At 37.1% G+C, this 14,267-nt stretch overlaps 1 protein-coding gene across 8 annotated transcripts in view; it reads right to left on the bottom strand.

Moving 5' to 3' along the window:
• LOC102220183 (glutamate receptor 4) overlaps positions 1 to 13,765 on the bottom strand; it is a 118,837-nt gene extending 105,072 nt beyond the window's left edge. For 4 of the 8 annotated variants that reach the window (XM_023351336.1, XM_023351334.1, XM_023351333.1 and 1 more), the window contains exons 1-2: positions 13,291 to 13,764; positions 9,998 to 10,156 (exon numbers count right to left, since the gene is read on the bottom strand). In XM_023351336.1, coding sequence (XP_023207104.1) covers positions 9,998 to 10,156; positions 13,291 to 13,387 — 256 coding nt within the window. In that variant the 5' untranslated portion in view covers positions 13,388 to 13,764. Of the gene's footprint in view, positions 1 to 9,997; positions 10,157 to 13,290 lie in introns of all 8 variants that reach the window. The other 4 variants (XM_023351337.1, XM_023351338.1, XM_023351331.1 and 1 more) reach the window with 2 other exon arrangements.
• Between the last annotated feature and the right edge of the window lie 502 nt (positions 13,766 to 14,267).

The following is a 14,267-nucleotide window of genomic DNA, read 5'->3' as shown; positions in this document are numbered from 1 at the left end:
TGGGAATTCTTTGATCAGAACATGAAAACAACTGAAGCTCAGGCATGATGGCGAAGAACAACAAAACAGATGTCACAGACAATTACAACAAACATGGCTCTGTGCACTGTAAACATTCCTGTGTTTTGCTAAGGCGACATGGAACATTTAAAATCCACTCTCATTTCTTTTCATCTTCCAAATGCCAGAAAAAAAAAAACAAAAAAACAAACACAGTGGAAAGAGGGTTTTTTTTCTGTTTACTGAACAGCTATCATGCCAACTAGAGGAAATAAAAGAGCTCTTAATGAATCACACCAGATGGACAAAGGCAGTTGAAACACAGACTGTGTGAGTGCATATGAGTTTGCAAGAGTAGGTCAGAGTTTGATAAAAAGATACATCTGTTCAAGCTAGTAAAGTCCGATTACCTGAAGGGAGGCTGCTATTCACTGAGACACTGCATGGCCTGATAATATTATTCATTCTTCATTACTGTGGGAGCTGGAACAAAAAATACAAGAGAATATGGTGCTGACCTGCTGGTGATTGATGTCATCTGTCTGAACACAGCTAACATGTTAAAAGGTTTTTTCTCATTGTTACGTTTATATCATTTGGCTGTGCATCGCTGTATGTTGTGGGAGGATAAAACTCAGCCTCAGGCTCAGGTTGTAAAATCTGCAAAAAAGAAATGTCTCACTCTGTCTCATCTTGCCTGGAGGAACTGCACACCCACAAGAAATAATTTCATTAATATGAGTTTTAGTGTGACTCACTAAATACTGATCCATTATCCTCTCTGTGCACCATTCTATTACTTTGGCGTTTGCTGTAAAGATTTAAATCCTTATGAATAGCCTGTTGCAACATTTTGCAGCACATTATTGACAAGTTTTTGCTGCAAAAGCATGTACACTTGTTTTGTTTTGATTAGGTCGGGCACTTTAACAAGTTAATTTTGATTAATTAATTGCATAGATTTTAACACAATTAATTATTTTTTTTTCCATACAAATGTTCTGGCTGGCGAGGGTGAAATAACCTAAAAAAACAGATTAAAAACAATCTTTTGTCCTTGACCTCATATAACTATTTATTCAGACAAAGCGCATAGCTATACATTTATTTTATTCATAGAAAAATCCATCTGTGACTGTAATAAACTTATTAGTCAGTAGCGACATGAGCAACTGAAAAATAAACACAAAAGATGTAAACTATGTGTTGAATCAAAATCTGCAGACTTATAAAATAACATCTGAAATAAGCTACCTCTAATTTAAAATAATTCTGCGTTTTGATGCCAGAAAGGTCTTCAAAGATCTGATCCAGCAATCATCTTTGCCACAGTTTCATAGATCCCCCTCGTTCTCCTAATAGTGTCATTTAAACATATGGTATCTAGAAAGTCACAGAAGATGGATGATTGCAATGTACTAATATTAAGTGTCACATATCTACAAGATTACTGGGGCCTTTAATCAAAGAAGCAAGCAAAGCAATGGCACAAATGCATGTCTGAGAAGACATTACATATATATAGATAAGTTGGCAAATCAATGTTTATACTAGTCAAAAGATAGTATAAAGTATAAAGACAGGCAACGGAAAAGGGTGATTATATAAAAAACATATTTAAGGATTTGTTTGTGTCTATGTGGGTGTTGATACATGTGGCTGTGATGCCAGCTGCACAAGAAATCTATTTAATCAAAGCTCCAGGCTAGCGTATGTAGAGCGAGTAGTATACATTAATGCACTCTTCCGAAGTGTGTGTCTACATTATGTGACGTGTCACGAGAAAAGTAGGAGCTAGTCACTACAACAGAGATGGAGGGGGGAAAAAACTAAAACCACCAATTTCTTAGAAAATGGCAATTTTATTTTATTTATTTTTTGCTAAATATGCTAGTTGGATGAACGAGTTTGCGTGAACGTGTTCATAAGTGGAGTTCACTTTTCTGAGAATTTTTGGACTGAACAAAGCTGTTTTTTAAGTGTGGAATGCTGAGAGAACTTGGGTCATTCGGATGTCATTTAAGTCGGATCTTTAGTGAATAAAAGATTTTTCAAATTTTTCATTTATGGAGGCAATCATTGGTTATTTAATGGAGAAAGAGGCACAAATTTCATCTGAGGACATGATCTCAAGCCTTGCTGCGAGCACAAGCAGCAGAGACAGACGAGCTCTAAGAACCTTCACGAGCAATTTAGACAAATGCATCTTGGTTTAAATTTGACTATGCTGATTTCAACCTTGATTTATACATAAGGATTTTAAAAGAATACTGAAGATTCAACTTTTTAAAACTATGAGGTTAGACCCAGGGATTTTTTTCTGATCCCATTTTCTTTGTTGTTGTTTGTGGATGGAAGATTGAACACAGCAGCCCAGAGAAACTGCAGCTTTAAATGTTCAGAGATAAATATAATTTACAAGGCAAAATCTTTGTTAGCTAATGTACTTAAACAGAATCAAGATTTTATTGAAGAGGAACACTGTGGTGTGTTGTTTTATTTTGACCAAAAATATGTAAAAATGACCAGAATTTATTTAGATTTTATGGAAGAGCCATTGCACTATTACAAAATGTGTTCAAGGATCTTATCTTTTGTGTTGATTATTACAAAATGTGGTATTGATTTTGATGCCGGATTTTATTACATACTGCAGCGTTATTACATAATGCTGCATTACATGCTGTGATAATCACTGTCTTTGGTAGCTGTCACCTAAAGTAAATGGTCAATGACTGCCAAATGACTGCTAAAATGATTACCTTGTCTAACTTTTTCATGATTACTCCAAAAAGAGTGATCATTGCAAACTTACTGATTATTTATTATAAAGACAAGGCAATATTGATTAAAAAGAGCACAATTAAATGTGAATTTCTTTCCTCTTAGGACAGCTTGGCTTTCAACTCAGGAAAACCACGACTTTCCTATAAGGCCAGAATGCTATGGAGCCCTGACAGTCAAGAAACACAACCCTTTGGAAACTTAACTTGCTGCCCTATTGTGCCCCATTTGAACTTCCTCTATTGTGATTCTGTGAACTTATTGCCTATTGGCCCTTCTTCATTACACTAACTGGTCTGCTGATGCTTCTAATTATGATAGGAATATGGTGAGATCTCCCCAAATTTTGACAACATGCAGCACTCTGCTCCATAGGATACTATGCTTGTTTGACTGAAGCAACTCAGAAGGATAGACTCAGAGCTGCATTATGTGCTCCATACAAAAACTCACAGCGATTCATGTGTCCATGTATTAAACAAGACAGATGTTCAGAAACAGCAAAGAAGAATTGACAAAAGCAGCAGATACATGAATACGTGACCCTGGAACAAGAAAACTAGATGTATCCCTGTGTGGGGAAAGAACAATGATTGAGACTGGGAATTTTATGATACATTCAAGCTTTATTAATACTAGAATGAAAAAGAGAAAGCCAAGGTCAGAGGCAGAATTCGGAATGCTGATTCAAAGAACTGCTCAGGACCCGGAGCGTAAGTGAAGGATTCACTTAGAGAACTGTGCCAGAGCGTTCTTGTCTTCCATTACTAAACGTGGAAAGGAAAACAAGAACGAGGCAGAGATTTGACATGGAGGGAAAGAATGTGAGAGACATATAGATGGAGAGGAGAGAAATGTATTGTATAGCCTGCAGAGAGGCTGGAATGATGGTTCACACAATAAAGCTCAACTCTTCAAACAATACTTTAACAGTGTGCGTACTTGTATAGCTATACCAACACTTTGGTCTTGATGATGATCTGATGACATTTTTTGTCCTCCTTTAAGTTTATTGATGAAGCACACATTCATGCATGGAAACACAGCATCAACTCCTTGCATATTTTTATTTTTATCTTTTTTTGCATAGTACCACAGCACCTTGTTTGTATCTCAGAAGGTCAAATATGTCTAGATGATACATATCTATGAACTGTAGAACGTTTTTGCATGGGGATCTAAAATGTTCAGCTTTGCATGAATTATAGGTTCCCTGATTAATATGTTGAGAAAAAAAATTGTAAACTGTATCGAGCAGTACAGAAAATTAAAAAAACAACACTTAATACTGAGAGTCACTTTGTTTCAGGATTATACTGCTTCAGGTAGGTCTTTTTTCTTTTATAAACAAAATAGGCCATCTTAATAGATTTAATCTGTCAATAGTAGGGACATCCAAATCCATTTCCAAGGATTGCCCTAAACAAGACATTCTTGTCATGATTAGTATCATAGAGTCTCTGACTAAATCCAAATCCCAATACTAATTAAACTCACACTGACCATTTTAAAATACTTCGCTCAGGAATTCTTGAGTGTTTCCAGAACGATTCTTCATCTGGTGAAGGTGCGTGTTCACAAATAGCATCTATGGTCTGGATTTGCCGTCCATGTTTTTGAACAGCTCTTCTTATTCATCCCTAAATGTTTTCAGTACTATTAGTACTGAAAACTTGGCAACCGACACAACATCTCCGCTAACCCACAGAGCAGAGAGTAACATGCTGACCAGAATGCCCTGTGCTACAGTTAGCTTCCTGCTTTTGGAGCAATCTGTGGTCCACTTGATTCCATATGCATTCGAACCGCGCCACTTCAACTGAACCGACGCCTAGGCTTTTAGAGGGACCATAGTTTGCTTTTTTGGTCAGCAGTGGAGTTTGATTGCACATTCACACCTCCCCAAACGCACTGGACCTTCTAGACATATGTACTAGAGTTTGATTACAGCAGACTAAGGAGGGCTGGTGTGAATGCATCCTGTGACAGAAAATCCTAATGAGGTCATTACCATTTATTAGCATAAGTTAATCATTGAAATGATTTTCTGACTTAATTTCCAACTGTCTATAGCTAAAAGTGTTTATTCCACACAAAATCAAAATATTTGAAGTGAGTTCTGCATTTGTCAACATTCTTAAGAGGATGTCAAGTGATCACTAACTCTAAAGTTTACAGTGAAATATTTACTGTTCACTTGATAGGTGAACTGGGGACTATTAAGATGTATTGTTCTTTTCTATTATCATGCCAAATGAGTCAATTCTAAATTTAATATGTAATTGTTTCAACTATATTGCATTTGCCTGTGTGAAAGTAAGCAGTTTTAACAAAACTACAAGTAGGTCATTGGGATTAAACTGAAAGTAGCAGAAACAGGAGTTAGGCTACAAAGAGGGAGAAAAGGGTCTCTGGTGCCTGCTGTAACATATCTCAGTCAGTCAGGCTTCAGTGCATGCACACAGACTGTAAACTCATGCTGGATTGTTTTATGCACTCAGAAATGAGTGCACCCTTCCCATGAGCGCACCACTTTACTCATTACTAATAAATTTATGCACTTCCTTGTGCAATATGAGAAACCCACCTGATGTTTATTTATCCAGTTGCTTCCCAATCATTCAGCTTATGCACACAGATGCAGAATATGATTATGTTTGTGGGTGAAAGGTGTTAGATGGCTATTATTTTTTTTAATCAGTGTAGGGTGTTTTAAGTAATCGATTCATTCATCTAAGTCTATGGTGTAGGTGGTACAAGACAAACAAACTTGGAAATTGAATTACACCGTCCTGATTTATGATTGTATATGTGACTTGCATATGATGGGAGAACAATCTTCTCTCCAGGAGTGACAAATATCCTAATGTATCGTAGATTATGCTTTAAAGCTTTTAGACAAAGAAGGAGTAATACTTTCTTGTAAAACAAGGGTATTATAAAGAGAAACATGCCTGTGTAATACTGTATTTGAACTACTTGAGTAACTACCTCATTGGTTTAGTTGTTGAACTGTAATAAGATAACAGCAAATATAATAAAACAATCTCCTAAAATAAGATGAATTAACCACTGGATGGTTTTAATAAAAGGCATGTGAAATCAGACCGATGTGAAAAAAATTTTGATTTTTCAGCATCTATAACATTTTAGACTTTTTAATTGCTTTTCTTCTAAGTTATCTAAAGCAGGCCAATACTTGAAATTTTTAATTATATGGCTTATCAATGTGCAAATACATCAAACAAGCATGTTTAGACACTAAACTGCTGTCCTATCACTTTAAATTTGGTACTTGATTGGTGAACAGGGGACTATTAAGCTGTATTAACTTCTATAACAGCAAAACCATGCAAACACATTCAGGCAAAAATATTAATCATACATTAGTCACTTACAGTAAAGAGGCGTAAACCTTTGTTAGTCTTCTGACTTATCAACCTACAAAAATTAAAACACATTTTTAAATGTAAAAATTCTGAGACAGTTTTTGAAATAGGCAAATGTTTTACTACCCAGGGCATCACAGTCTCTGGAGATTCACATACATTCTCAAAAACGTAATCTATCAGTTCTCCCTCGAACAAGTTTACTTTTTCTCATTTGCATGTCGACTCAAAGACGAATGGGGTTTCCCCTTTGTGATGCACAGTGTAAGCACTTTAAGAGAATCTTGAGAGAACTGCCGATGAACAATAATAGTGAAATTAGGATCTAATTTGAAACTTACGATTCAGCTCTAAATTGAAGGACTACTTCACTGTTTTTATGAAATCTGGACTGCATCAATCAGTTTAATCTATCTTATCGTATCTTTGAGTGCTCAAACAAGAACAAAATTTTTCAGCACTGAAAAAAGATTTTGTAAAACTCACTTTGAAGTGAATGATGATTTGAGGAAGACCCAGCATATCTGTCTGTTTCAGTGTGTTAGGTATGACTCTTTGGTGTAAAAAGCAGATTTATAGTTAAAAAAAATCATAAAAATATATTTTCCTTTTTGTAAATCTTTCTAGTTGAGGTATAAAGGTATGTTCCAAAATGCCTAATGTAATTTTAAAAGAGATTTTGGCCAAATGCTCACATAAAAATCTGTAAATACAATTTTGATTTCTAAATCTCTCAGTAAAATGTATTTTCTATCCTCTTGTCCAACCATCCATGGCAGCAGGAGTGTAACTGGAATTATAAACTAGCCTGATTCACATTTTATGCAGGCATACAAACCAGGTTAGCCAAATATATTTTTATTTACTTTTTTCTACATTTAAAAGAAAAAATAAAGTGTATGCAACCTTTAAAGTCTTCTCAGTGGTAAACTCAGAAGGTTTTAATCTGTGTTAAACAGATGTTTGAGGCCTTGTATTTTATTAATTATTCAAACTGTAGTGATTTGGTGATAAATTGACAGTCATATAGATCTTTAAAAATATATACCTCTGTCACCTAATTGTCATTCTGCCTTTCAGTGGCATATAAAGATCTTGTGCATCGTTCCAATCTATCAGCAGAGAGGCTGTCATGTCCCCCCCCCCCATAATAAAAAAAGCATAACCGATGCCTTTTTACTTTCAGGATGACTCCAGAATGAATGCAAATATAAATCAAACATTGCAGCAATGACCCAAAAATGATAGCACTTAATCTCATGTTACAAAATACAGATGCTCCACATCTCAGCGCCTGAATTGTTGAAGATTTGCTTGCATAGACACAGGCTTTCACCTGATGACCTCTTGGCAGCATTAATACACAATATACAGACACTGATCTTTCAGGCTGAGATGGTCAAATGACCATTAAGTATGATAAAATAACCAAAAGAGAGGCACTTACTCTATCAAAAGACGGTATCAAACAGTACATTTCATATTCTTCAAATGAAACACACACTTATGCATAATGTGTGGAAGCAGCTTTACTGACCAAACACTTGAAAAAAACTAGCCACCAGGTTAAATTCATTTGTAACCTTGACTTGTGAGCTAAGCTCTGACTCAGGTCAATTATTTGCCACATATTTTGAACTTAAGTTACTTGTAATTGATTACTGTGGCTTTTTAAAAACTTATTTTGTGGTTACTTTTTGCATTTTATTTTAATTTACTATGTTATTTTAGCAATATCGCAGCTACAAGTTGACAGACTTTTTTCTAGGCGTCATTAAAAATGATCACCTTTAACAATGTTTTTCAAAAAATTGTTGAGTACAACATCCTTAGTGCACTCAGTGTTTTAGTGTAAGCAGTCTTCTGAAGTAGTCCAGTAAAAAGCAATCTCTTGTCCTACGCTATTTGCTTCATCCAGAGAGTCTGGGCACTCGGCTGTTGAGAAATGATTGCTTCATGGAGGCGTGGACTGTATTAAGGTTTTAAATTTTACCCAATTACTAATGTTTGCCTTTGACGTATGCAAAGGACCAGTTTGACGGTAAGAAGCTTACTGGAAATTGGCAGTGCTGTAAACAATCATCCTCCACTGCAAAGATAGAAGCGCCAAGTCGAGTGAGGCGTCTGACGATGTTAATTCAATATTTGGAAGCTGAACAGCTTCATTGACTTCCTCCGTTGCCATTGCTAAAACTACAGGCAAAATACAATTTTACAACAGCGTAAGTAGAAAATATACTTGAGACAATCCAAGTCAATGGGAGAAAGTCCAGACTGTGCTGTAAACAAGATTTTTTTTGAGTGGAATAGAACCAATATGGCAATGGCTAAGCTACTTCTGAAAAACCGATATGTCTGTGCTCAGCTTAACTAAGTGATCTGGAAATGTAACACAGAAGCTGGAACAGAGAAGAGTAATAGTGAAATAGCTCAATATATTAATTATTTTTCTTTTAACCGCTGCTACAAAAATGCTATCCTAATTTTTATAAATATTTGAAAAGTTATTTATAACATTTTGACGTTGGATCAGCAGAGAACTTGTTTGACTTGCATGTTTTGCCATCAGATTGCAAGTATATGTCCGACTGTGAACAAACACCCAACAAACGAGCAAAAGCGTAGACTAATTTTACAAGTAAAATATGCCATAGGCCTACACATACCCAAACAAAGCAGACCCAAGAAAGCCCCAGACTTTTTCAAGTAGCATTTTTAAACACCGTGAAACTCTTCATATTTGATTGTCCTCATGATGACATTTTTTCAAAATAGACAGATACCTTCTGAGCACCTCTGAACTGTCAGCAACAGGCTGCCTATGTGGCATTGTTAATGCTTCTTTGTCAGCACAAGCATCACCGAATAAATCTTGAAAGCTTGCAGGTTGAGGTGAAGCGTAAAGAATTAGATCTTAACTGCCAAAGTACAGACAGGGATAGTGAAAGATTAGCTGTCATCCTTCAACAGATCAGAGAAGACACGACTGCCAAGTGATTCTCTTTGTTACAAAAACAAAGGAGATATTCCGAACAGTCAGTGATTTTTTTTATTTCAAATTAGTTATGGCTGTAATAACTCAGAGCAGTTGTGAAAGATGACGACAGTCATTTTGCGTAGGGAGACGAGGGACCTTTGTAGACGTAAACAACTGGAAAATGAACTACTGAGTATTACCTGGGAATGCCACACTGATTTTCAAATTGCTCTCTGTGAAGTTTAACTTCAAGATTTCTAAACAACAGCAGCTGTTGCATAAAAGGCAGCTTTAAACAAATTCTACTAAAATGTTTTAGTGTTGCTTTACAGGCTAACAAAATTACAGCTTGAAACCTTAATAAATAATAACTTCCCGATTAAACCCGTCACAATAACAGAATCTTGAGGCCATTCAACATAAATGCTGTACAGAAGAAACAAACATTTGCTTAAGCCGCTCATTGACAGTACCTTGCAAAAGTATTCAAGCTCCTTGAACATTTTCACATTTTGTGAAATTATACCCACCATCTTCAATCTTTTTTTAGCGATTTTCTGAGATTAATGACAGTAGAATATAATTATGTGGTGGAAGGACAAAAAAACAAAAAAAACAAGCTGTTATTGAAATCTGAAAAGTGTGATGCGAACTTGTACTCAGCCTGGCTGAATCAACACCCTGTGCTGAAAGTTTGCTGAAAGTCTTTAGGAACGTGTCTGTACCAGGATTACATATGTAGAGACTATTTTTTTTGTCAGTTCTTTTTGGCAAATAGTTCCAGCTGCATCTTGAGACGGCTTTTCAATATTTTTGCAAAGTACTGTACATATATTTACATACTTACACGCATTGGTCACTGCAAAGCTGTTGGCTGTCTCTATATTGTCAACGTGTGGGACCAGGTTAAAGGGAGCTTCCGTAGCGTTAGGGCTGGTGTTGTGAAGGAAGATAGCTAGTCGGAATGCTGTGTATTCCTGATCTGTATTCCTAATGAACAGTCCACCTAGACAGAGTGAGATCAGGCAAGAGGAGGGACAAGAGGGAGCGGAGAGGAAGTGAGTTATTGTGGGGCAGAGAAAGGGCAGGTGGGAGCATGGTGAGACAGGAAGAGGCAAGGAGAAGGGGGGAAAGTAAAGATGGATGGGAAAGGCAGAGAAAAACAGAGGAGGGGAAAGAGACAAGAAAGCCAATATCTTCATTAGCTTTGTTATAAAAGGTGATTTGTCTTTCTGCACATTCTCAAGTTCTGTCTTAACACACAGGCATGAATACAAATGTGCTTGCAGATGTTCAAACTGCTCGATTCATTAATGAAATCTGGTGGAGAGACACAGAGAGGAATAGAGGAAGAAAAGAGATTTTCGAAAAGCTGAGAGGAAACTCTAATGAGTCAGACAGGATAACCAGATCACAGGATATTAGTTAAAAGGAGAGAAGCGTCTTGGGCATTCTAACACTATCTTTCCAGTTAACATTTTAACAAGAAGGATGAGAAAACACTATGAAAACACACTATCAGTTGACAAAAAAAATGATAAGAAAAGAAGAAAATAGTGTGGTGGAGATCATCTTTTGTAAAAACGAGGGGTCATGTAATCCTTTAAGGGCACTCTCAAATAACATGTTCTGACCAGCTTCTATTACCTCCGCCTGATAAGATATTAATAACAGTAATCTGACACAGCTAACAGCTACAATCACTTACATACTTTAGGTATGTTCAAGCATGTTTAGTATTCCATTAGGAGAGAAAATAAGGTGAAATAACATTTAAAAATAGGCAACGTAGGTGAATAAACATGGACTGTGACAAGCCTTTCAGGGGATGAGTGCTGTTTTTGAATGTCCATGATTTACACAGACTACAATAAAGAGAGATAGATTCAGTGGGCGGGTGGGAGGGGGGTTCTTTGAAGATATGATTTAACACTCAAAGACTATGTGATTCAAGTATTAATTTTTGTGTGATATTTTGTTATAAGATTTATTGCAGCTTCTTTAGTGAAGCTAAAGATTTTTCTCTAACAGCTTAGAAATTCACATTCTAGATCTCATAGGTTTTCCAGCTTGATTGATGTTTTAGCAAATGAATCTTTCATTTATGTTTCTGAACTAGATGTTCTGCAGAGAAGTAGTTACATTTAAAGAATTTATGTAGTGTGAAACTACACACTGTAGCCTTAATCTGCGCAATGGCCATCCAACGTCCAACATAAAATTATTTTAATGAAATCTTGATGAAATCTTTAAGGATAGTTTGTCTAATTTCACAAATCCTATTATTTTGTGGGGAATTAAATAACTAAGCTCTCATACGTTCTGTGCTTCCTCTATTTTATAAAATCTTAATCCTTACAGGGTGGCAGTAGTGTGGGGGCAAATTCTGAACAGATTGTCAGTCCATCAAGTGCAACGCTTAGACACAGGACAGACAACCATGGAGGAGCACAATTACACGTAGAAGAAAATTGGAATGGCTGGTTAACTTAACATGCATCTTTTCAAACTAAGGAAGGAACGTAGAATAATCAAAGAGAATCCATTCATACATGAGGAGACCTCAGGACCTACTTGGTGCAAAGCAACAGTGCAACTAAGCAATGCGCCACTTGCAGCCTTGTAGGAAAATAATCCTACAAGAATTATTTTCCTTGCAGTTTACCCTTTACTCCTTCATGTTTCAAAAGAAATGTGAAGGATGGGAGCAAATTGGTAGCGACAGGACTATGAGGGCACAGTCTGTTAACTGAAGCTTTTTTTCCTCTAAGGATCGCAATCTCTGGTTGACACTTCTGTCATATTAAAAGTTGTTGTTAATATTTTCAGCAGTGGAACAGACAGGGATGTAGTAAGCAAGATCTCTTCACTTTATAAAATACGAACCCCAAAATAAATATTTGTAGAAGCAACAGAAGTGAAACTAAAGCTGAAGCCATGGCAGTTCTGAACATGTACGGTACATATACTCTTACTTAGGAATAGTACTTCATATTTGTGTAGGTTGGATTTAGATCAGGTTAGGTTTAAGTTCAATTTTGTTATCTTAAGCCAAAACAAAAACAAATATTCTCTTGATCTATTACTGCAGGTATTGCCCTCATGCTAATACAGACATCCACGTGGAAAAAACAATAATAAACGTTACCTCTTTTAAATTATGTTGTAGTTTACATGGAACATGCATGCTACTCCTCAAGTGGACCAAAGCACCGGTGGAACATCCTGTATCTACAGGTAATTTGTGCGTTTACTGAGGACTGTACACAGAAGGGGAGGAGAGAGCATACTGCATGTGCGTTGCTCTGCACAATTGCTGCTGGCATTTTACTTTCAGTCACATAAGGTTTTTCGTTAAACCCTGGAATGCAAAGAAAAAATAGATGACTTCACAAATTTTGCATTTTTACATGACAATGTGCAGAATAAGTGGAAGTGCACACATGCCTGAAAATCAGAGCACTGAGCAACCAGTGAATATTTAGCGCATTAAGTTTATTGGCAGCAGCAAGGAGACAGAGTCAAGGAGCTGAATCTCATTATAGGACCTCCCAGCGTACCCCCTCTACACCCTACCGACCCCTCACACACAATGCAGTGTGTGAGGGGTGTGTGAGGCACAGAAAAATTAAATTCCATACATGTGCAGTCCCCAGTTACTGAGTAAACTGATGCTCCAGCCACAGTGAACTTTTACTTCTGATTTGTTAGGGAGGTTTATCCCGTACTAACACGGGGGAGGGGATGGAGAAAGGCAGAAAGCGACACAGAGGGGGAATGCTGCAGTATCTAAACAATGAACAAGAGTGGAAAAGGAACAAACCTCCCTGAAACATTCATGAGGCAAGAAGAGCTTTTAAAATATAGTGAAAGAGTTTGTGTTCATTTATAAACCGCCTGAGACACAACAGGGGATACAAATTGAAATTTATAAGGAATGAAATGGGGGTGGGGGGCAGGTTTCTATAATTTTGTGTTCTTCCGATCCGTCTTTGTTGAGTAATTTATTGTGTTTTACAGCGCAGTCGTTTTACCATGCATGGTGACTCCTGGCCGCTAAACAACCATAAATATTCAGCGTAGTGTGTCAAGACTGTAGTGCCTGTGCCGTGCGTAAAAATCAGTAAACCTCCAACTCACCTATCTGCACTGAGCTGGGGAAAGCCCCTGTCGCCAGTCCCCAATAAAGGGCGGAATACACCCCAAGAAATTGCCAAGAAAAAAGAATAATCCTCATGTTTGTTCCTTTCCTCGAATACCTTCAGAAACTGTTCAAAGACATTTAGAAAGAGGGAAAGATGTACAAGAGATAAAAACGCGTCAGAGGATGAGAAGGGTTCTTTTTATCCTCGCTTTATTTTATTTCCCCCAGTTAGGATTTATATTCCATGTTGAATTCGTCCCTTTTCTTCCCCTGCAGTGTCCGCTCAGGAGAGCTGTGAATCCGGCGCACATGTAAAGACGCGGGGGGAGAAGAAGAGTGGGGAAACTAGTCGGAATGATTGGCGAGCTGGGAGAACAGGCTGCATTGAAGAACTGGACATGCGCGCCCCACCGCCTCTTTCTCACCCACACGCCCTCCTCTTCTCCCTCTTTCTGTCTCTCTCAGTAAAATTATCTGTTTCTCCCTCAGTCCTTATTCTCCTCTGCGTCGTCTACCGGTTTACCCCACTCTTAGATATGGTTTGTTTCGCAATAAAAGAGTGAGAAAAAGATCTTGTAATGCGTCTTTTTTTTTTTTTAAAGTTACATATCCTTTGAACGCTTCACCATTTCACCTGCAAGAAGTCACTTTCTAGTGCTGAACTATTTACTAAGAGGTTCAACTCAATACGAATCTTCATTATTTGTCTTATTTTAATAATTATGTTAAAGTTCTCAAACTCGGGGGAAATCGAGGTTTTAAAGGGGGTATTATGTAAAATCGACTTTTTTTGTTTTGTTTTATATCATGTTTTGTTATTCCGTCATCAAACACATACCTGGGGTGTTACTTTGACTCTTTCATGTATGATCCTTTAATCTCCCATGGCAGCCGTTCGGAGATTCCTAACGGGTTGCTCTATTTGCCTTCCTGCGCATTTCCGCTTGATTCAAATCTCGCTACACAGACAGTC

Source organism: Xiphophorus maculatus, chromosome 18 (genome assembly GCF_002775205.1).
Source record: "Xiphophorus maculatus strain JP 163 A chromosome 18, X_maculatus-5.0-male, whole genome shotgun sequence".
NCBI lineage: Eukaryota > Metazoa > Chordata > Actinopteri > Cyprinodontiformes > Poeciliidae > Xiphophorus > Xiphophorus maculatus.
The sequence above is the reverse complement of the archived record's forward strand: the minus strand, read 5'-3'. Positions and strand labels throughout refer to the sequence as shown.